Below are 24586 nucleotides of genomic sequence, written 5' to 3'. Positions count from 1 at the left end.
AGCCGGTGTACCCGCCGAAACGCCGTGCATTTATTGAGACTTTCAACCCCAGATAGGCCAATTATGGATCTTCGGATCCACATTATGTCAGCAGCTGTTCTCCACCGTGAACTATGTTAAAAACAAACACCGCTCACGCCTCACAGATGACAGTTTACAGTCCTGCGTAAAGATGAAAGTGACTTCGAACAGCCCCGATTTGCAGACGTTGTGCGCAGAGGTTCAGGAGCAGAAGTCCAAACATATCACGGCAGACCCGACGATGTTTCCATGAACATGCTTTTCAGCATCTCTTTATTGAGCACTTTTCACACACAGTTGCTGTACGCATACAGCCGGCTGTAGCTTTTCAGCTCACAGCCCGACAACACAACAGCAGAGACAGCACAGACGTTAAGGCGGCGAGGCGTGATTGCGGGTGCCGTTCAGGTGCGTCTGCCTCCCCTGCAGCAGCACTGCAAACCACGCCCCGCCACACACATTAACCTGGTAAAATACATATTTAGGCAGAATTTTGCAAATATCTATTTTTCATTTTTTTTTTGGCAGCATAGTGCTTTTTTTCCAATTGTTTTTTAAAAGTCAGGTCAAGGCTCCAAAAGCCCAAAGGCGATATGAGGGTGGCGGCTCACAACAGATTTTGTTTGCTACATGGATCATTTTAGTTCAGCTGAGTGTCTTTCCTTTTGTTATATTTCTTTAAGAGTTCAAAATGTGTTAATTACATAAATAAAATGTAATTTTCTCTGTAGCACTTCATGGATTTCATAAGCAACACACCTTAGTTGCTCACACAAAGCATAAAGGTAAAAAACAATATATACAGTGTTATCTTCATTTTAGATGCCAAAAAGTATTTGCGGCTCCCAGTGTTTTCTTTTGCATGGAAACTGGGTCCAAATGGCTCTTTGGGTGTTAAAGGTTGCTGACCCCTGTTCTAGAAGAATACCTTTACCGTCTTGCGCATTCTAAATAAACCATAAAATAATTAGAACACCATACATTACAAATTTTCACAATATTACAATACAGTTATGGCAAAGGACAAATACCTTGTACAGCTGGTAGGCTAACCAGGCCTTTGCAGATAGCTCGCTGAACTCCTTAGCGTGATTATTAAACGTGGGCTCACAGTCTATATTGTCACGCCCCAAACCTCGCGATAATAGCGGTGTAATAAAACTTGTTCTTTGTGACAAGATAAACATGTCTCCTATACAAGATAAACACACCTTTACAATATTGTCCACAGAAATGTACAAGCAAGACATTTTAACTGCTGGAACCATCTATTAAACTTCTTATACATAAGCCATTTCTGTAACACTTACACCTGTTCTGTCTTCAGCGTCTCTTGTCCCGTGTGCACTATATTTTCCTACCCTGTCATTAGTCTGACTGAGTTCAAATTTGCCCTGTTTTCCTCAGCAGTGTTTCATCTCACTAATGACTTCATGTGTGTTTTTAATTCGTTCATTTCTCTCTGTTCTTTGTCATATCATCACACTACTCCGGTTAAAACTGTCTTATGTTAAGTTGGCCAGTGGTATCTTACAGAGCATTTTGACTTCATGATTGTCCACATTTGGGTCCACTCACTGCCAAAGTAACTTCTCTGCTGTGCAGCTCTAATAACTGAAGTGCAGAACAAATGCTGAACCTGTTTCAGCTGCTCCACCACATCCACTAAGAGTAAAAGTTACATCCAATGATTGTTATTGTTATTTTTATTGCACTTTTTGTTGCACATGTGCACTACTACCTGTTGCACCAACGTATGACGCAGTAGCTTCAGTTTTTTTCATATTGTTTTAATATTAAGACTCTACAGTTAAAAACACAGCTTAATATTTGGTACCTGTATTTTTGTTTTGAATGTTTGATTAAGATTTGCTGTTGGTGCTGTGAAGCTGAAGACAATTTTATGTGAAAGAGCTTTTTTTTTTTTCCTTCAACTTAATCATTAACAGAAAATATTTCAATATCAATACTAAGTCACTAATATGTATATAATAATTAATACCAATAGTAAGTCACACAACAATTAACCTGATATAATAATATTTATCAGCTTTGCTGAAGTTTCAGGCATTCCAGACAGCTGGAGCTTTCTCTTATTTTACTCTCCATATGTGAATGAAAAGTAGATTTATTTTGTTAGGGCTTGAACACAGCTGGTCACTGTAATGATAATTGTTGTGTTATTGAAAACAAAATCTAAAAAAAGAACAAGGAAAGTAAACAGAGATGAGAACCTGGCTTTATCAGTAAATCTGGAATGAAAATATAAAAGAAAAGTCATATTTCAAATCAGTTTCAGCTTTTGAAATATGAGTGTAATCAATTCCAAATACACAACAGTAAATATTTAAAAAATAGTGTTGATCTGAACAGCATTTCAGAGTATTTTGTTTGACAGTTTTTTACAGCTTCACCATTAAGGTTTCATGATATTTGATCATTTACATATTTCCATCTTTAAATTGTTCTGATTCAGTCATTTTTACTTTTATGTTCTTGTTCTAAACTGAACTGCAGCGAAACCAAAGGCTGAACTGAGAGCTGATAGGACAGCTGTTCCAGTAGGGGGCAGTGTGATCCTGACCTGCTCTGTGAGCCCACCATCATCATCATCATCATCATCATCATCATCATCATCATCTGGATGGAAATACTACTGGTACAGAGATGGGAAATCTTATGAACCTCTGACAAATGAACAAATCAGCGTCTCAGAGGGAGGACTCTACAGCTGCAGAGGAGGAAGAGGAGAACCAGTTTACTACACAGAGGACAGTGAGACAGTCAGGATTGACACAACTGGTGAGTTTAAATGTAACTTCCTACAAATCACTACATCTGATGGAAATTGAACCTTTTGTCATTCATGTGTTTTTATTGTACTTTCTTGAACATTAACAGTGTCAAACAGGCCTGTTGTGACTCTGTATCCAAACTGGTCTGAGATATACAGAGGAGAGACGATCACTGTCAGATGTGAGATCCATGGAGGAGACACTGAGTGGGATTATGAGTGGGAAACAAACAGCATCAGAAAACCTCCAAATCAAAATGAATACAAGATTAAATCTGCTTCATCATCCAACAGTGGAAACTATCACTGTAAGGGCAGAATGAAAAGTTCACAGAATAAAACAACAGAGTGGAGTGATTCAGTCACACTGACAGTTTCTGACAGTAAGTCATATTTGCTTTAAGCTGTTTGAACACTTTGTAAAATGTGTTTCTGTTCATATAGACTGAGATTATTATTCTTTGTATAAACTGAGCTCACTGTTCAGAGACTGTACTACATGTTCACTGAGAGAAAATCTTTGTTGAACAGATAAACCCCGTCCTGTCCTCACTGTGTCTCCATCATGGCTGAGTCCTGGAGCCTCAGTAACTCTGAACTGTCAGGTTGAACATCCGTCTGCAGGATGGAGCTTCTACTGGTATAAAGCTGTTCCTGATCTATCAGAGAAATCCTCCAGTTATGAGCTGCTACCTGATGGCAGTGGGACTGCACAGGACTCCTACATCATTCATGGACAGACACACACAGCAGGATATGTGTGCAGAGCTGGAAGAGGAGACCCAGAGTATCACACTGATCACAGTCAACCAAAGTTTGTCTGGTCTGCAGGTCAGTTTGTTTCTCTCTGTCCTTTCAATAAGCTCATGTTAGGTCATCATTTTTATTCACCAAGATTTAGACCATTAAAATCCCATTTCCATGGCGACCATTGATGTCTGTGTACATTAAAACTCCCCAAAAGAAGAACTGAACTGAATATTTTCCTTTCTCTCTGTGATCAAACCAAATTGAATTTCTTTTCTTTTTCTTATTTGTCTGTTTTATTTATTGTGACAACATAGAAAAAAAAGTCATATGTGAGATTTTAAATGTTTTCTCTTTGAATACTTTTACTTTGATATTTAAACTCATGTTACTGTTTGTACTGATTATTGTTACTTAGTGCACAGACAGGATTTACACAGTTAAGACTCATTGATTTTACTGTCTGTGTGATTCAGGGCTTGTTGTCAGACTCAGTGTTGTCTGTTCTATTAGTGCTGATCAGGGTTAAAGCTGATAAAGTCCTGATAATTAGAGTGCATCCCAGTGCTGTCAGTGCGCCCCAGGGTGGCTGTGGCTACAATGTAGCTTGCCATCACCACTGTGTGAATAGGTGGATGACTGAATGTGTATAGCGCTTTGGGGTCCTTAGGGACTAGTAAAGCGCTATACAAATACAGGCCATTTACCATTTACCATTTAATTATATGTCTTTAACCTCAGCCAGTATAATATGAAAAGTTTTAGAAAGAAATCTGCTGACAGATTAAACATGTTTATTAACTCCACTGATAACCAGCTTGGCTTTAAATCTAAACATGGCAATGATTTGTGTTTATATTGAAGGAAACTGTAAACAAATATTGAGGAAATAACTCATCAGTTTATATGTTTCATTGATGCCTCCAAAGCTTTTGATGGTGTAAAAGTTATTTGTTAGTCTGAGTCAAAGAAGGGATCAAAAATCATGAGAGTCCTGGCTTACTGGTGTGCCAGTATGAACTAAAATGGGGTGATAGCATTTCAGTCCTGTTTGGGCTGAGCGGGGTTTTTGTAGGAAAATGGTTTGTATGTATTTTTTAATTCTTTTTTTGTTTAATATTTATTTTATCTGATTGTATTTTTTTTCTTTTAATTTTGGATAATTAAATCTATAATAAAGATAATAAAGTTGTCAAGCTAAAAATTACAGTTTGACCAAACAAACACTGTATCTTATTGAAATATTATCACTGATCTTCAGAAGCTTCAAACAAACAAATATTTTCACTGTGATATTTTGAATCCTAACATCTGTGAGCTTTGTCTCTTCACCGCATGTTGTTTCCAGATGTTCATTCAGCAGCGTCTCTCACAGTGAGTCCTGACAGAGTGCAACACTTCACCTCTGACTCTGTCTCACTGACCTGTGAGGGAAACTTCACTGAGTGGAGAGTGAGGAAGTTCTCTGAGGACGGCCGACTCTCTGACTGTAGGAGAATGACTGGATCCACATGTAACATCAACACATCAAAGTCAGATACTGGAGTGTACTGGTGTGAGTCTGGATCAGGAGAGTTCAGCAGTGCAGTCAACATCACTGTACAGAGTATGTTATTATACATTTACTTCTTGGATCTGAATGATTTAGACGTCACATGAACATTTGTCCCAGCTTTGCTGTATGTGAAGTAATTCTATGAGGCAAAACAAACAAAACTGAGAATTTCAGACAATTTCAGGCACCGAAGCATCAAAATATTCTTGGTTGTTGGTCTCATTTCACTCAATCTTTTCATAATCCTGTTTGTCAAAATTTGCAGAAAGTATTTTTTTATTGTTTCTGTCAGAATAAAACTCTAAAAAGCTCAACATCTCTGTCATCAGATTAGATGAACTTTTGTTGGCTCCATTCAGAACAATTTAGGGAAACACGTCATGCAGAATAAAACATACAAACACTCATTTCCAATTTCACCTTTAACCATTCAATAATGTCACTGTTAATAATTTGACTCCTGCAGGGAACATCCCAAATATATTTCCAGTCATCTTAATCAAATTTTGAATTTGGGATCTGAGCTTGACAGAAAGTTTGCCAAACCATGTAGTGATACCATAACAGATTCAACAATCGCCATATACAATAGTAATATGATGCATTTATTTACTCCATGGACCCTCAGCCTTCGAAAAATGCAAGTGCTGACTACAGGAATGATCCACATGATGAACCTTAAATGTTGTCACTTGTTCAAACTTCTCTCCAGTCATTAAAACCAGGCTAAGATCTCCAAAAGGAAAAGTTTGTAAGAACTTTTATAAAACTATCATGTAATATCTCTATATTGTCAGGTTTAATATCGTTGTGATTCAGGACTCATGTGTGGGACTCAGGTGAAAACAGCAGAGGATGTAATCAGTCAAAGTTTCTTCAAACAAAGGATAATCCATTTAACACAACAGATTGTGAGCTTTGTCTCAGTCAACAAGAACAAAACATAAATGAACCTAAACTTAAGGAGCGAGTCCTACAAAAACATCTTAACTGAGGTGAGAGAGACAGGCCAGAGGAGCGGACATAACAGCGTGAGGGCGACAGATCTGTGGGAGAGGAGAGAGCAGTTAGGGCAGGAAATCTGAGAGGGAATGTGACAAGACAGAGAGTGTTCATAAAGTGGCTGCAACAATGACTTACTTGGAGTCCAGACTAGGTGGGGGTAAAGGATGAAGGCAGAGGTCTGTGGAAGCTGCTGAAGGGTGGGCAGGCAGGCAAGTGAGGAAGAGGCTCTGAGGGGGGCAGCAGTGGTGGTGAATAGGGGGGTAATGATCCAAGGTGGCAGGCGTCTGACTGGAGGTGAATGATGGCATGAAAACGAATCTTGAAGCAGGAAGTCACTGAAACAAGGGGAAAATCTGTTAGCATAGAAATCTTATTTTCCTAGAAAGGATCCCAGCAGACCTGCCTGGTTACCTCACTGACGAGCTGCAGTCATGTTAACTATCCATTAACATTTGGCTCACATCCACCGAGGTCTTCAAGGTCAACTTTATGACTAAATAAAAATCCATAGAAACTATGATTCTTACAAAGGTGCTGTGTCTTGTCAACATATAGAAAGTACTGTATAAAGATTTAAAATATCATTTGTTTGACCTCTGACCTCACTTTTACTTTTCACATCTGCCTTTGTTGTCATGTTGAAAAAAATCAGCTTGGACTTATTTTTACTGCACTACAAACTTCTCACAGTACAAATTTAAAAAAAAATACACTGAAAATACAATATTGTTTCTTTGAAAGTAAATACTGTCAACAGAGTGAGCTGCCTTAGCAGAGATTTGTGCTCTCAGAATGCTTCTTTTATACTTTATTAATAATTAATTATTGTTTGTTGTTACAGTAACTGGACCCAGTTCATCTCCTGTGTGGTTGATGGTTGGACTGGTTTGTGGAGTCTCTCTCATTATTATTCTCCTGCTCTTGTTGTATCGCTGCAGACAGTCCAAGTGTAAGAGCCTCTTCTTTTCATGCTGTATTAGAGAGTTTATTTACTACATACACTTTAATTATTCACACATATACATGTATTCTGATCTCATGACACTAAATATCAGTGGAACAATTTATACATGACAAACATGTGTAATAACATTTGTCTCTTTCACAGATTCCTGCTTCACCAGGTTGGTAAAATACTTTTTATTATTATTTTAAACAAACATCAGTTACTTTTGAGTTTATTGTGTTTATTTCATGTTTTAGGTCGATCCAGTCTGAGAGTCACAGTCCGGGCTCCTCCACAAATCATGGAGTCAACCAGGATGAAACTCATGTGTACGACTCTCCTCATCCTGGTCAGTATTTAAACCATTTAAATAATCTTATCATTATTAATATTGACTTAAGTCATTAAGTCTTCATTAACACAAACAGTTCTTAGGTTCAGTGTGATCATGTCATGACTGTGTGAAGGCAGGAATGGTCGACCCAAGAGCAGGACTCAAGGAGGCAGACGTAAACTCAAAAACACTCAGTTTTATTGCTGGATTGCAACAGAACAGAAAACGAACTAAACTGAGAACGCAAAATAAACTAAACAGTGAGGCGAGCTAGCAAACAGAACACACAGTGTAAAATGAGGGACGACGCGACGACGAGCAGGAGAAGACACAGACACTAAATACAAGAGGTGAACAGGACTCAGGGGAAACAGCTGGGAGACACGGCTGACACTGATTACACAGACGAGACAGAGGAGCCCACAACACTGAAAACACTGACATGAGACACAGACCTTCAAAGTAAAACAGGAAACTCGACACACATGCAGAGACACAGACTCAAAACTGACTGAACAGGAACAGAGGGAGTACAGAACAGAAACCTAACAAATAGCAAATCATAACAAAAGACATAAGCAGAATAAACAAGAACATAAGATAATATAAACAAACACAAAACACTGAGTCATCAGACCCAGGACCCTGACAGATCAGCAGTTTCTCAAAGAAAGTTTATCAAAATCCAGTTGGACAAACATCCAAACAGCAAACTGACACATGCTCATAAAATGAGAAAAAAAAAAAACAGGATTTTACAACCTGATTGTATTTTTAACTCGACTGAAAGAATCCACAATGTTGTTGTTTCATATCATATCAACACAAACAGTAACAACATTATGGGTCCATGGTCTGAAAATATCTTATAGTCCTGGTTTTGACTTAAACAGAATTATTTAATCTCTTCTTTAGGTTTTTATTAAAATGATTAATGTGACTCTGGTTCATCTTTTGTTAGGTACCAATAACCTCTATGACTCAGTTAGGCAAGTGGAAGACAACAGAAATGGTGCAGTATATGTGTTGAAAGCACAGAGCAGTTACAGATGAAACTTGTTTTTGATTTAATGAAACTAATTCCATGTGAAATGTTTACAATCCTGTAACTAAAATATGAACATTTCAGGATCAGATGAACATCAAGATGTCACATACGCTCTTATTGAACTTAAAAACTTTGAAAAGAAGAGTAAGTACATAAAACATGTGCAGTTTAAAAATAATACAGTTAATTATTTTCTCATGATAAATAATTTGATCATCTTCACAGGGAAGCATCATAAACCAGAGCAGAGTGCTGTTTACTCTGAGGTGAAGACGGGAGCTGCAGGTACAGTCACAACAGTCTCATTCAGTGTTTGTACTGAAATGTGTCATTTCATTATGTTGCAGCTAATTATAGGTCAACATGGAGTTTAGTTATTCACTTACCAAGCTTAGCTACTACACATCAGCAGAGTTAATCTGCAGTCATTTAGGGTTTTGGTGGGTTAGTCATTAAGTCAGGTGTATTTGTTTAACATGATACTGTGTTGTTCTGTTGTTGTCATTCAAAGCACTCAAACACAAACACACTGGAGAAGGTGAACAGATTTAATGAGTGATTCAGAAACACAGCAGGTCAGAATGTTTGCAAAGAACGATGAAAACTCAAAACAACTTTTTCCACAGTTTGAGTTCAGTCTCTTCATCAGATCACAGGTTAATCTCACCAGCAGGTTTGTTGGGTTGCCTTTCATTAAAGTTTTTAATCAGGGAAGCAAAAAAGTCCATTGGATATACTCAATCACAACATCCATAGATTCTGAACCACACCACTGATCACAAAACAAAACACCAGCAAATAAAACACATAAGCTGTCATGGTCCTGGGTCGGTGACCCAGCGCTTTGAGTTTGTTATTATCAGTTTTCTAGTTTATTCTGATTCTGTACTTGTTCTTAGGGTCTGAGTTGTGTGTTTCTGTCATACCTACCTGTGCCTGTCCTCGGTGCTCTGTTCATGTCCCTGTGTGTTGTAAATCAGCCTGTGGGTTCCCTGTTTTACTTTGAAGGTTCGTGCTCTAGGTTTCCTGTCTTATTCTGAAGGTCGGTGTCTGTTGTCATCGTGTTCAGCTTGTATCCTCAGGTCGTCTTGTGTATTAGAATCAGCTGTGCTCCCTCCTGTGTGTGATTACCCGATTACCTCGTGTGTGTATATTTAGTGGGTGTCGGTCTGTGTTCGTTGTCGGCTCGTCTGTATTTCTCCGCATCATTTAGGTATATCCCCGTGTCTCTCTGTTCCTCGCATCGTGTCCTCTGTTTGGGCTAGTTTTCCCAGTTTAGGTTCATGTTCAGTTCTGCCCTCACCTTGGGCTTTTCACTGTAAATCTCCACCTGCATCTCCACTGCCGTCTGCATCTTGGGTCCTTTCACTCCACAACACGACTGCTGCCCCAGCCGTGACATAAGCTGAGACATCACAGCAATTAATTTATTAATTCAGTTTCTTTAAATGCATTATTCTTTTTCAAAGTATAAATTTAATCAATCTAATTAGTCAGGAATAGAAGCTTTGCTGTTTTGTGTGTGTGTGTGTGTGTGTGTGTGTGTGTGTGTGTGTGTGTGTGTAATAGATGTAGGGCATAGAAAATATGAGTAAGAGATGGGAGAAATGGAGATGCAGATGAGTATAAATGAAGCTGTTTAGGAAGGTTCGAGGTTCTTTCTGTAGTTTGCTGCAGATGAGTAACATCAGCAACATTGAAAGAAAGCACTGTGGAGTTCACAGTCAAAAGTTCAGTTGACCAATCACTGTGGACTCATGAACTGAAATTATCTTCTTTTTTTTTTTTTTCATCAACACTATATCTGAAGCATTAAGTAGATTAGTTATATTAGGATAAAATTCAGGTGATTGAATTAAGTGATTATTACATGTTGATTAAGATTTTGCTTTGCAGCTGTTAATTTTCTTAAATAAAATATCCTGCGTTCACAAGTCTAAACTGTTAACTTTTTGTGTAAAAATAAAGGAAACCTTGTGAAGTATTACATCTCATCAATGGTTCTTACATGTTGCTCTTAGCACTTAAAGTAGTCTGTTCTTTACTTTACCACTAAAGTAATGATCTGGTGAAACTACCAAGAGCGAGAATGATTAAGGGGAGTGTGGCATTAATGCTGTTAATGGCTGCGGCTGACAAATCAGACTTGATCTGCAGAGTTTAAATCCACCTCTATGTCCAATATTTTTTGTATCATATAGAGGACAGTCTGATGTATGCTGAGGTCAAAGCCCCCCCCCCCCCCCAAAAAAAAAAAAGCCAAGAAAAAAGCAGGTAAACAAAGTCTGCCATCACCTCCAGTGAATGTTGTTCAACATGTTTATTTGGTGTTAAATTCTTCTTTTCACTCACAGGACAATCAAGTCCTGCAGCTGATGCAGCAGTTTATTCTGAAGTCACATTAGGAAGCTTTCCTGGTAATTATTCTTCTGTGCAGGATGAGTTATTCTTGAAGTTATTAAATGGCGAACATCCTGAAACTTGGACATTTCTGTTCTTTGTGTGTTTGTCTTACAGGTCAGTGAGGAGAGCTGCAGCAGCAAAGCCAAGAAGAAGCTTTTTATGAATCCACTGTTGCTCCTCTGCTGCCCAAATATCAGACACGCTCACTTTTTAGTGTTTATGAAGATGATATTGAATAATAATATATAGTATATATTATAATATATAGTATATAATAATATATATAGACTTGTTACTGTTGTTTAGCATAAAGCACACAGAGGTGTGTCCTGTTTCAGATCCATGCTCTTTATCTTCAGCTGATATCTTTTATATTCACTGTTGAACTTTTTTTTTTTTTTTTATAAAACTTTGAATGTATCCTGTTCCAACAGCAGTGAGAAAAAAGTTTGAAGTCTTCGATTTTAGTATCTGATAGCAACGACTTAAAGTCAGCAGAGTTACATTAGTGCTGGTATGGACACCAACAAATACTTGTACTGTCTGAGTTTAAAGATCTACATCATCTAAAAAGGAATTATCCATCTATGTTCTTCAACTTATTAATTCAGAATCACAGGAGCCTCTTCCAGCTGTCACACACCTGGACAGTTCACCATTGTGTCACATGACTAACTCACAGAGACACACAAACATTCAGGCTCACATTCACACCTACGACCACTTTAAAATCACCAGTTAATCTAACATGCAGGTCTCTGGACTGTGTCTGGACTGTGGGAGGGAGCTGGAGTACCCGGAGAGGGGCCACGCAGACACGGGGAAAACCGAGCCAGGACCTTCCTGCTGTGAGGAGACAGTGCTAACCAGCACACTGCTGCCACCTGCTGGTTTCTTACTACATTACATCAGTCATCTCAGGAATGCAGCTGTGCAGCAGATTCAGACTCATTTATCCACACACCTTTTTCTGCACTAAATGTTACCTGTAAATAATCCCTCACCACTTGAGAGTAACGTCCTCTTTTCAGGGTAAACTGCTGTGTAAATAACGTCCATTCCAACACCTTGTTATATTGTTATTATCAAGTCTCGTTGGCTGATTCATTATTTTAGCAGATCTGTAGTTTGCAGTCAAAGTTTCATAATTGCTTCTTTTATGTAACATCATTGTTATGTTGCTCTTTAGGCTGATGTCTTAATTTAATCTGTGAACTTTACTATTTACATCCATTGTGCTGTTTTACTGATATACTGGTCCTTTGTTAACTGAGTCCATTTAAAATAATGAGAATAAAACACAGATCAAAATAATCATTGTGTGCTAAAAAGAAAGGAGCCAGTTAAAGTGGTTCATCTGACCAGGACCAGGTGTCTCCTACTATAACCTTCATTGACTGCACATTTCCACAGTCTACTTGATTCTAAACATTCTGCATGTTTTCCAAACATTTTTTTGCTGGTCATAAGGAAATCAAGCCGAGTTTCCATTATAACAAGCAGACTCCTTCAGAAACCTGACACTTGCCCGGAGATCATCAAGTTTGTTGTGGAGTGATAACACAGGCGAAGTTAAAGGGGTATCTGTTGGCGGTCCTCTCTGACGAGTCACAACGACCGACAGTTTTGAGGTCCGCTGATGTCAGTACTATTGCTACTGTCTCTAAAAAATAAAACGCTAAAGACACTGAAACTAGTAAAAATATTAAAAATACAAAACAACACACAACTGCTGCTGTCTGTATTATCAGCGCTGTATGAACAGAGGTGTAGCGCTATCCGGTCTTTAAGTCTGACGTCATTAGCCGTGCCTGGGCCCAAACTCTGCTGCAGGTCCCAAAGTCAAACAATCACTGCGGCATTACTGAGAGTTAAAAACTGTCTAAATCCTTTCATCTGTATTTAAATGATCAGCTTTGCTGCTCTACCAGGTGTAACAATTACGTTTAATATTCAGGCATCCATGAAAACCGAATTGCCAAAACAAATTAAGATATACAGCTCTGCACATAAATGAAGACAGGAAACTAAACAGCAGTGACTTTTGTAGGGTTACTGAAGTTGAGCTAGCTGGTATATAACGATGTGCTACATGATAGCGACACAGCTATGTTAGCATAACATAAACAGTGAAGCTGGAGGATGAATGCGAACTTTTTTTCACTCGATAAAAGTTAACGTGAGGGTTCCTGATGGTCAGGGACAAATGCAATCTCATGGCAGGATGCTGTAAATGGACCGAACTTCAGTCAGGAGAACAACTGAGATCCACAATACGAGGTTAGTCATTAATACTGCTGCATGGGCTGGGCTGTAGTTACATCGTAAGATTTTAAAAACTCAGCTTTAAAATGATTATCAGTAATAAAAACCGAGAGAGGCCGACCGTGATCACTGACTGTTTTTAGGGGCTTGTTGAGATTAAATAGAACAAGATACAAAGCATTCAAACATGTTAAAAACACAACAGCCTTATTAAACGCAGAGTAGTTTGGGCCTGGAAGCAGGGTTCATCACGTCATCACTCAAAGACTGGATTCGTCAGCGGAGCCATACATCCCACAATAAAATGTCTGTAAAGAAGCAGCTGTTCATATGATTGTGTTAGTCTGTCAGACTTTAGTTTCTGTCACTTTATAAAAATGCAGCTCTCCTGTGAAAATGCATCATCACGCTCATTTAAATGTTTATTGCATGAAATATGAAATGTTACTTTTTAAGTGACAGCACAATTTGAATTAAGTAAAATGTGAATATTTTATATTCTGTCTGGAAAAACAAAAACAAACAAACAAACAAAAAGGCTTCAGTTGGTCCTACCAGCACTACACCTCTGTGTGTGACACATGAGGTGAGGCTGGTGAGGTTGAGAGTTAATTCAGTCATATTGTATGGACACCACAGTATCCTCTGACATGTTATTGTTCACATAATTCAATGGTTTATTCTCTCCTATTTTTGCATAGTATTGTTGTTTTTAGGTATTATTTATTCCTGCCCTGTTTACTTTGCTGCTGTAACAAAGTAAATTTCCCATCTCTGGGACTAATAATTATACAGGCAGCTTACTTTTTGTAGATTTTTCATTTATTCATTTATTTATTGAGCTTGACTGGAGGGCTGAAGTCAACATTTTTGCAATCTAAATATAGACGATATGTTAAAAACTGCAATGGTCGCCTCTTGTACTCTGAGTCCTGGTCTGCATGTGGGTCTGCTTTCTGAACTGACTGGACAGACTGACATAATCAATGTTGGTAACATGTTGTGTTCAACACAAACATTATTGTTACAGTGTTTCAGTTATTTCACATCATCTGTTCAGTTTGTTTTATTGTGTTTACAATCAGATGCTGAGTCAGTGTGCATCTGTGCATACATGTCAAAACTACACAAAGAATTGTCTTCATAAAAAAATGAGTTCATGCTTTGCTTTAATACGCAAACAGAACATTTGTTCAAGTATCAATTTAATTGTTCAGGGAGGGGCTGCCATGTTCTGTGACCAGTTGGGTGGGAGGAGAGAGAGGAGAAAGTAAACAACATAATGAGTGAAAAAGGTGAGTGGACAAGAAACGCCCAGTGCATCATGGGAAGCCTGCAGTAGCCTACACTAAAGGAGGATTCAGGGTCATGTGATCCAGCCCTAACTATAAACTTTATCAAAAAGGAAAGTTTTAAGCCTTTAAATACCCACAGTGTATATAGTGTGGACGGGACTTTGCTGACATCAACTGTGGATATATTTTGGTAGGAATACTTTGAGGATGTCCTCAATCCCACCGACGTCTCCTCTATAGTAGGAGGAGAGTCAGAGGACAGGCGGGATAGCTCATCCATCACTGGGGGTGAGGTAGTTAATAACTCCTTATGGATGGATGAGACTCAACTCATTCACCTGCAGGATTCAAGGCTCTGGATGCTGTTGGGATTTCATGGCTGACACACTATTGCAATATTGTGTGGAAGGTGGGGACTAGGGATGGGTATCGTTTAGGTTTTATCCGATACCAGTACCAAACCAGTACTTTTGAAACGGTGCCGGTGCTTAAAGAATGGAGAACACACAATTTGTCCAAAAACCTCTCATGTTCAGCTGTTTTTTTTTGTAAAAAGATAACAATGTTAGCCTTTTCTGGAGCTATAGGGCATATATGGTATCACTCTTGGCTGGAAGCAGTGCTTAAACAATGGAAAAAACACAAACTTTGTCCAAAAACCTCTCATGTTTAACTGTTTTCCACTTTTTCTTTGGTCATTTTAGCCTTTTTGGCCAGGGTGAAGGGAGTATCTGCCATCAAACAAGAAGACAGCCGCATGTAACTACGATGGTGTTTGCTAGTTCACCTTACATGCATTAATATAATAACGTGGTTAGCATACTCAACGTGAATTACACACGAACAACATGAAGCTACTCACCCAGAGAAGAACGGCTGCTGCTGCCATCATCATCCGTCATCATTTCTGCTACACTGGCAGGGCTAGGGGCCAGGACTCTACTCTTCGGGTTCTTGGGGGATGTTGCTAACTCCGGGTCCGATAACAGGCAACCCACCCGCAGTAGATGTGCACGGTGTGAGGTCTTGCAGCAAGCTATCAAATACGGTGCATTTCTCGGCTTAAAAAAAAACGCTATGTGTCACCAGGTGTTTCATCAGATTTGAGGTGTTACCTCCTTTGCACAGTATCACCTTAAAGCACTTGTTGCAGGCTGCTGAGTTTGCATCTTTTGCTGTGAAGTACAGCACGACTTTTGACTGCTTCGCCTTGGGCATTTTTAATCTGTAGCTCTGCTCTAAAAGAACGTACGTACCTGGGCCCGCCTACTATCCTCGGAAATGTAAAATGATTGGCTAGAATCCAAAGTGTATGACATCTCAGGGAAAAAAAAGCACCGAAATGTTTTTGTGTGTGACCGAAATTTTCGGTCTGGTTACTACCGTTTATGTCAGAACCGGTGCCACCGGTACCCATCCCTAGTGGGGACAGTGCCTTTGGATTGGCAGACTGGGGTGAGGGTTCTTCTCTTCATGGAGGGAGACTGGAGTGTATTCCAGCTTTAGAGGATCACAGTTCACAGCCTGCCCTGGAAGATCTATGCCAGATTACTGGAGAGGAAAGTCCATCTGTTAGTTGAACATCAGATTCTTTAGGAACATTATTGTTTTCTTCCTGGTTGTTCAATACTGGTTGAAACTCTTCCTCCTCTCAGTGACATTTTGGAGTGTGTGGGAGTTTGACCAACCGGCCTGTGTTTGCTTTGAGAACTTGGAGAAGGCATTTGACAGCATTCCTCGGGATATCCTGTGTGGGGGTGATACCTGTACAAAGAGTCAGGCTTTGTCTGCATTACTGGTAATAAGTCAAACTCTTTCTTGGTGGGTGTTGTCAATGATTCTCTTGACAATTTTCATGAACAGAATTTCCTGGCACAGCCAAGAGGCAGATGGTGACTGGTTCACTAGTCTCTGCTTTTTCCTTTTGAGGTTTTGGTGGCTTCATCGAGCAGTGACCTCCAGCTTACACTGGGGTGGTTTACAGCTTAGTTTGAAGTGCCTGGCATGACGATTAGCACCTCAAACTCTGACTGAGGTGTTCAGTCAGAAAAGGATTCGCTGCTCTGGGGCAGTGAATGAGTTACTGCCGGGGAGAAGGAGTCCTGGCCACCTCTGGTTAGACTGCTGCCCCCAGACCCAAACATGCTGCTGAAAATGGATAGAAAGAAATATATATATTAAGATAACTCACTTCACCCTATATTTGCATGTGTGCAGCCCTTCACAGTGTACTGCTTTTACACTCTATGTTTGTGCTGTTTTTTTTTTCTTTTTCTGTGTTTTCCATTAGTGTGTGGCTCTTGTGCTGCTTTTTTTTTTTTTAAGTTTGTTGCACATTTTTATGCAGAACTGCAGAATCAGAATCAGAATACACAGTGTACAGTCAAAGTCAACACCCTCAGACGAAGACTTGATAACTTTTAGAGCTGTTGAGCACCAAACCTGAATGTTTTTGACCCGTTTGTGCATCAAAATTGTCTGTCTGGAGACTTTGCAAATGAAGAATATTCTTTACTTTTTGATAAATGTGAAACTTTTAAAACACCAAAACAAAATTCCCCCTATCCATGGATACCCATAACTATTCATATTAAATTAAGTTAAATTCAGATTTACAATATGAACCATAGTAATATATTTTATTCTAGAAGAAATATTAAGATTAAACATGACAATAAAGAATCTTTGGCCTTCTAGACAGGTCACAATGACTACATGTGTGTAAAGGGTTGTCTGTCACTGTCAGTTATTTTTATCTGTTGAACAACGTCATTTTTTGCAGGGCTGCATAGAAAAGAGGAAATGCAGCCTGTGGTTTCTGCCAGCAGTTGTCCGTTTTGCAGATGTTGCTTTAAGTCTTCAGCAAACAGCAGAGAGTTAACAAAGACAGACAAAGAGCACAGTAGGAATTTCATTTTGCTCTATGTCTGCATGGCACATGTTTAAATGACCTGCCCATACTGGAGTAATAGAAATATTTACCACTACTTGATTTATGTTTGCATGTTAAAATAGGTTAAAGTAGAGTCACTGTGGTGATGAAACATGCTGGACTATAGAAAACAAATCTATGTGAACATCAAGAGAAACTGTGAAGTTTATTTCTCACACTGAAAAGCAGCTGCCTCTGACAGTCTGCATGGAGGCTGTAAATGTTCATATATCTGAATTAGAAAAACAAATAATCTAAAACATCATTATCATACACTATGGTGTGGATTGGACTCAAGATGTGAGACTCTGAAGAAACGTTAACAGATTTATTTACAGCAAAGTCAGAAACAAAGTTTAAGGCAAAGGGATTTTCATTTAGTGAGGCCCAGGACTCCAACACAGACAAACCCACAGGAATCTGTCTCTCTGTAACTCACTCAGATCCACATCCAGGTCTCTGCACAGAGGAGGACAAAGAGGTGAGTAAAGGTCACAGTGCCAAAACAGAGCAAACACACAACTTGATGGAGTCAGCTTCACTAACTGTGCCTAGTTCAATGATCAGGCATTGACTGAAGGGCTTCCTTCATCCTAAGTCAGAGTGAGGGAATCAGATAAGAACAAACAGGTGAGTTCATCACTTCCAGGTGTGCAGGACCCAAGGAAAGGAAACAGAGGAGACTACACCCCTGAAACACAAAGTGTGGTTAAGCACACTCACACAAACACATCGACACAAACACATCGACACAAACAAAGGAGAGAGAGAGCAACAATGATTAAAGATGGAGCGAGCACAGGAGGACTGGAGCACCATGACAGTCACACACATTAAAATTATAACCTGCCAAAATATGTCTCCTGACATGAAGCAACAGAATACTTTTTTACATTATAGAGACAAGTTACAACACAAGAAACAAAGTTTTATGTTTGCAGTGGACAGGAAATATAAACATGTCACATAAGTGCTGCGGTCAAAGCTACAGGAGCCGTTTGAGTTTTGTGTGAAAGGGCAGGAAGCACAGAGAGACCAATCAGAAGAAGAAACTGTAGAAAACTCTTGTCGTATCTATATTAAACACAACTTCTCTTTTCCTGCAGAGTAAAGCTGTTTGTGATTATGTGTGGATCAGAGTGCAGCAGGCTGGATGTGACGATGGGGCACTCTTTGCTCTGCATGATGGGCTTTTTCTGTAAGTACACGTCTGACATTGTTTGAATGGCAGCGATTAATGAAAATGTTTCTGATCTGTGAGAATTACAGTGTGTCACTGCTTTAACCTGTTTACCTGAGAGCTGGAACAAAGCAGACTTGTCATTCTTTAAGTGCTTAAATGTTTGATACACTGCTGCTTTTTGCATCACTTATAGTTACACACTGTGTTACAACAGTTTGAGTTATTATGTTTGAGCCTGTTTGACAAACAGAAGCACAGAAATCTGGTGATTACTGTTCATCTGGAAATGTATCTTTAAAAAGTCTTCCTTTATATTGTTTTTGATTTTGTCAGTTGTATAATGTCTGATGAGGTTTTATTCATTATTTTAGTGCTCAGTACTGTCATCTGTGGAAATGCTGAAGGTAAGAAATGATTATTTTCTTCCAGTTCATATATGTAGCTGTTATCTCCTATAATGTGCTCAATAATATCCTCCCTGTGTTTACATGTTATCTTCTGCACAGGCTCAATGCTTCTATTCAGCCTGTGCAGTTAAACATAAATGGCTTCAGTAAGCGCTCCATGTGGAGACTGTGGCGTTCTTCAGAGCTTTTACTGATGTACCATTTGTACCACTTTCATTCTGTAAAACTGTAACAACAAAACAGAGCAGGTACATTTAATCTCAGTGTAGATGCACAAATGTCACATGACCAATGCAAGATCATAACATTAACAATAAACGGACAAAGCCTGTCAAGTAATGTAGGGAGAACCACATGCTGGCATGTTTTATGCTAACAGGCAAAACAAAGCACAAACAGTTAGCTTACAGTAGTAATGTAACAAACTTCACAGACCCACAAGAAGGACAGAGCACTAATATGTAGAAACAATCCATCATCTCCCCAAACTTACACTTTATCCCATCTCAAGAACAACAGATGCAGAACTATCACAGACACGGAGCTCTAGCCCTTACTTTGCACGTCTGCTTTTTAACCACTAGATGGCGGACTTTGACACGAGCAGACCTTGAAGAAGCGTATTTGCTGACCAATACTGTAGATTCAATTACTTACAGGATGAATAAATGTGACCCGTCATATAACAAACTTAAAACAAACTAAATTTCAGGAATAACCTGAGGGACAAAATATTTTATATGATACAGCTCACACTCCACTGAATTTATTGGTTAAAAAAAATTATCATATCAAGAGTGCAACCATGTGAGCAGATGTTTCACTCAGCCGATACACAAACTTCATATTTACTAGAGTTTGTTGCCTTGAAACTGACTGATTTCCTTTTCATGAGTATTTATCTGTCCATCCTCACAAATCACGGTTATGATTCACAAGATGCTGATGAACCGGAGGATCAGTCCAGCCTCAGGTACAGCTGATTGCAGCAGGAGTGTATGTAGTGCAGATTATGTCACTTATATTAGCATGTGTGCTGACTGCCTTAGTGTCCTTTTTTGTTTTAACTCTTGGAGTTCCCAAAATCCTCATCAAAGTACACATATGGATATAACATTAAAAGAAATACCAAAATGGAATATGTTAACTAAATATTGCTCTGATCTTACATTAGTCTGTTACAAGGGCGTAGATTTGGTTTTGGCATTGGTGGGGACGGGTGTTTCAACCACCGAACCCCGCCCTGTTTCTTTTTTTTTTCCTTTTCGTCTTTGCTTCTTGATAAAAAAGAAGAAATATACTTGCCTACATATGCTATTCTACATGCTATTAAACCGTTTAAAATTACAATTCATAGTTTTATATGTGAATTATATAATGTTAAATTACTATTAAACAAATGACTGACTAAGTATTTTAGATTTTAGTTTACTTTGATTTTATTCCACATAAATCAGGTATCATACAAAAATAAAAATAGCTTCAAATACAGTCAAGACAATAAAAGAATATGACTTTAAGGACTTAAATGTGGGATGGAGCGATTTCGCAGGTCTTTCCTCCCCACTGCTGTCAGACTCCACAACAAAGACTTTTGCAGCTGATCAAACACACACATGTGCAATAAGACGTTGTAAGTTGTATTTTTACTCAGTTGTATATAACATTTGTATTCTATTTTATTCTACTATTTTATTCTATTCTGTACAGTTGTGTACAGTATATTATTCTTATTGTATTCTAATTTTTGCTATATAACTTTGCACTGTCCACTTTCTGCTGTGACAAAACGAAAGGGAATCTTATCTTATCTTAACACGATTACTTCAGTTATAGTACACCAACTTCTCTTATACATTAGCACTAAGAGAACACTAAATGAACTGGTGGTTTTTGTCGATAAAACTCATCTAAGATGACCACAAAATTATTATTCTGTGCTTGATGTGCCTCACCTTCGGCCCTGGCTTTTCCCCTCTGGCTGCACTAGGACATATTGCCACCTGATAAATTAACACATTGATTCGTGCCATATAAAAAGTGAGACATGTCAATTCAGATTCTTTGTCAAATCTACATTAATCAATCAATTTACATCAGCAGCCTAACAATTGTAGTGCAAACTGCACTACAAAATCATGACTACCTCATGATATTTTGTCTCAAAAATTAACCCTATGAATATGTCAGTGCCACTAGGATGAAATTATTGTGTCACCAACATTTTACCGTTAGACATATCATTTTAACAGCCTCTTTAAACTAATATCCTGGCTTGCTCGAGGCTGCCGTTTTCTCTGACAGTTTCAATCAAAATTAGAAATGCTACTCTGGGAGACTGAGATAACTAATAGTGCTGCCTGTTGTGCAGTTAGTTTCCAAAACACGTAATTCATGGGTACATACAATTTTAGACTGATGTGGGCCAAAGCCTAGCATAGCCTGTAACGTTATTATGACGGACACATTTTATGAGTGAGCTTGGCTTTAATTGACTTACAGGTTTCTTTTGAAAAATACTTTCTTATATGCACGTTCTTCCTTTTTGCTGCCGTCCTCCTCTCAGCGCAGGTTTGCCGCTGCTGAAACTAAACAGAGCTCCCTGAAAGGCTCAGCCAATCACATTGGCCATATTTGTCACATGAGGTCGGACTCCAGTAGAGGACGTAATTTAACTCTTTCTGCACCGCTGGGTGAATGAGACGCTGACAGATCTTTTTTTTCTTTCCATCGGGTTTGTTGTTTTTTTTCTTTTTTTACAAGAAGCGATCAAATTATTGGTGGGGACATGTCCCCTCCGTCCATGCCAAATCGACGCCCTTGGTCTGTTACCTTCATAGAGATTATGTGCCATTTAATTTCATTTATTTTTTACACCACAGCGTGATGAGTTTAGGGTAAATTCAGGAAACTCTAAAGTGAAAACAGACTCAACCACAGGTCAGTCAGTTACAGTCCTGCCTGAAGATTTTAATGATTCTTATTATGAATTCTTACTCTCAGTTATTTACAGTGGCATGCTGTCTGCCTCAGTGTCCTCATGGAAAAACTTTTAAAATCTGTTAAAGTTCTAAATGAATAAGGCTTCACATGCAGAAGAGTAACAAGTGAAAGAAACTGGACAAAGTACCATCGATGCAGATTAATTTATTTATGACTGTCATGGTCTTTCATCGTCTTCCTCTGAGTGCTTCTTCCTTGTCTTTGTTTAGTTTTGGGTTTTTTTTTTTATTATTTCCTCTCTAATTTGAAAGTTTGTTTCGTTCATCTTTTGTGTTATTTTTCTTCCTCCTTTATGATTTTGTTTTTAGCAGTTTCTGATTCCCAGTCATGTATAAATAGTAGGGGTGCAACAATACTCGTATCAATATTGAACCGTTCGATACAGTGCTTTCGGTTCGGTACGCATACACAATACAAAATTTTATATTTATTTGATCAACTTTTCTTCTGACGATGCTGTCTGTGTTGAGCGCTCAGTGGATCTGCGTTCGTCTACCCCGCCTAGGCTGCACTGTCGAGTGCAGATCCACTGAGCGCAGCGCAAGCTAGCAAGAGAGAAGCTAAGCTCTAGTGATGGTAAATTCGATTCTTTTTACTGAATCGAGTTTTAATGAGTCACTCACCAAAGTGAATCGGGTTTCTTGAGTCATTTGAGTCACTGAGTCAGTTGACCAGAGGGTGCAAAAGTGTATATTTTCACTCAAACTTAATTTGTTTCTCTTTTAATGTAAATTCTACTGCTAAGATGAATGATTGTAAAAGAAAACAACTATTTTCTTTAGAGCAAAAAAGAGCAAAAAAATTCCAAAGGGAACATTTATTTATTTTTATTTTATTTTATTGGTATTTTCCTTAAATGTGTCAAATATATATTTTCTCATCTAAATGTCCACTGAGCTGTGAGCCAGGGGGCGGTAAAGCGCCTTAACATTGGTTGCCAACCAAGAAGAAGAAGAAGAAGAAGCTGTGAGCCAGGAGGGAGGGGGTGAGTGAGTGAGTGATTCGTAACAGGAAGGGAGGGGGTGAGTGAGTGAGTGAGTGATTCGTTCAACTCGTTTGAGCTGTAAGCCAGGAGGGAGGGGGTGAGTGATTCCTATGGGCTCAAAATGTGGTCATAAATATTTTGTACTTGTAAATCAGGATTTGTATGTGTAAAAAGAATTTGTGCGTGCGTAAAAAAGATTTGTATGTGTAAAAAAGATTTGTATGTGTAAAAAAGATTTGTGCGTGCGTAAAAAAGATTTGTATGTGTAAAAAGAATTTGTGCGTGTGTAAAAAAGATTTGTATGTGTAAAAAGAATTTGTGCGTGTGTAAAAAAGATTTGTATGTGTAAAAAAGATTTGTGTGTGGACTTAGCCAAAAAAACCCCTACAAGTTACAAGTACGAATTTTGACCCTATTTTTCTTCCTGTCATCTGATTGGTCAATGTCATGTCAATCACAAATGTAACAATCCAATCAGAGAACAGATGGGTTTGGCTGTCGGAGGGGCACTTTTTTGAACTGCAGGTCCTTGAAGGGAATAAATGCCCTTTTACATGCCAACCCAGCGTTTTCCTTCATCACCACGAAGGAAAACAGTCTGTGGTCGTCCGAGTTTGGTGATTTTTGTGTCACAGGTCTACGTGCTTTTATACAGGGACTTCCACAGCCTTTTCAACAGCGCTATGGACCGCTGGGGGCAGTGTTTTGGAAATGACAGTCTTCATTACAAAGCTTTCTTCGTTATGAATTAGCATACATGTTTTTAATTGAACATTTGAAGAACTAGTAAAAAAACCAGAAACTCTTGTAGAGGACATAAAGTCAGAGATAGAAACGACAAGGAGCAGGTGCATCTAGTACAGGTAGAGCTGCTGCAAAAACCCACAGAGCCCAGCAGCCAGCGCAACAAATTCTGGATCCTTTGCTTTTAGTTAGCAGTTAGCATTAGCAGTACATCCTGCGTCCGATGTGAAAGGACCTTTATGCTTGTCACTACCCGATCTGTACCGGAAACCCGATCGGTACCCCGCATGCGCGAAAGGTGTCTACTTCCGGTCGAAGCGTTTTACGATAGTTACGGGTCAGAGTATCTGTTAAGATGTTAAGAATAATAAGTATATCTTCAAATGTTTGCAATAATGAAGCATTTCAGTACAATGTAGACAAAAACGAAAAATAAAAAGATAGTTACGGATCAGGACTCCCCGATCCTTACTGCGCATGTGCACAGTCCGACCGTACAAATCGGGTCTACCCGATCCGTACCGCGCATGTGCAGATGTTTTCTTCTTCTTCTGTTCCTTTAATGGCAGTTTACTCCCCAGTGTACGAGGATACCGCCACCTGCTGACCGAGCGAATGAACCCTGTTATAAACTGAATTAGCGTCATTTCAAATGCGTGTTAAATTTGATTTAGCGATAGTCAAGTGTGTTTATGCTTGTCTGTGTGGAGAGGATTGATTGGAATAGTGATGATGATGTCCGCTATCACTGTCAATTGTCAGTAAACACTTAATCTGGCTGATGAATCTTCACGTGACATATTACAAAGTCTGTATTATTAAGTCTGTAATTAGGCGCCATTCTTATTATTTTACGGAGCTTTTGTTCAATCGGGGGACGCTGTCTGTTGAGGAGAAAAGCATGAATTTGTTTGTATAC

The 24586-nt window shown here is 38.8% G+C and overlaps 3 protein-coding genes and 1 long non-coding RNA gene across 4 annotated transcripts in view; all 4 read left to right on the top strand.

Moving 5' to 3' along the window:
- The window catches only part of LOC120439050 (immunoglobulin superfamily member 1-like), a 265608-nt gene extending 260364 nt beyond the window's left edge, over positions 1 to 5244 (top strand). The window contains exons 8-11 of the mRNA XM_039609733.1: positions 2539 to 2823; positions 2923 to 3198; positions 3347 to 3646; positions 4911 to 5244. Of these exons, the coding sequence (XP_039465667.1) occupies positions 2539 to 2823; positions 2923 to 3198; positions 3347 to 3646; positions 4911 to 5221 (1172 nt within the window). The 3' untranslated portion in view covers positions 5222 to 5244. The remainder of the gene's footprint in view (positions 1 to 2538; positions 2824 to 2922; positions 3199 to 3346; positions 3647 to 4910) is intronic.
- Positions 1 to 24586, top strand: part of LOC116311487 (basement membrane-specific heparan sulfate proteoglycan core protein-like) — a 681374-nt gene that overhangs the window by 445709 nt on the left and 211079 nt on the right. The gene's annotated exons all lie outside the window — the stretch shown is intronic.
- Positions 6971 to 10686, top strand: LOC120439067. The gene is made up of 5 exons (XR_005612353.1): positions 6971 to 7246; positions 7326 to 7417; positions 8532 to 8594; positions 8676 to 8735; positions 10652 to 10686. It is a non-coding gene; the product is annotated as an uncharacterized LOC120439067 (long non-coding RNA).
- The window catches only part of LOC120439052 (basement membrane-specific heparan sulfate proteoglycan core protein-like), a 35383-nt gene continuing 29120 nt past the window's right edge, over positions 18324 to 24586 (top strand). Inside the window, exons 1-2 of the mRNA XM_039609736.1 lie at positions 18324 to 18543; positions 18900 to 18932. Of these exons, the coding sequence (XP_039465670.1) occupies positions 18471 to 18543; positions 18900 to 18932 (106 nt within the window). The 5' untranslated portion in view covers positions 18324 to 18470. The remainder of the gene's footprint in view (positions 18544 to 18899; positions 18933 to 24586) is intronic.

Source organism: Oreochromis aureus, linkage group 3 (genome assembly GCF_013358895.1).
Source record: "Oreochromis aureus strain Israel breed Guangdong linkage group 3, ZZ_aureus, whole genome shotgun sequence".
Lineage (NCBI taxonomy): Eukaryota > Metazoa > Chordata > Actinopteri > Cichliformes > Cichlidae > Oreochromis > Oreochromis aureus.
Note: the sequence above shows the minus strand (reverse complement) of the source record. Positions and strands in the feature narration are given on the sequence as shown.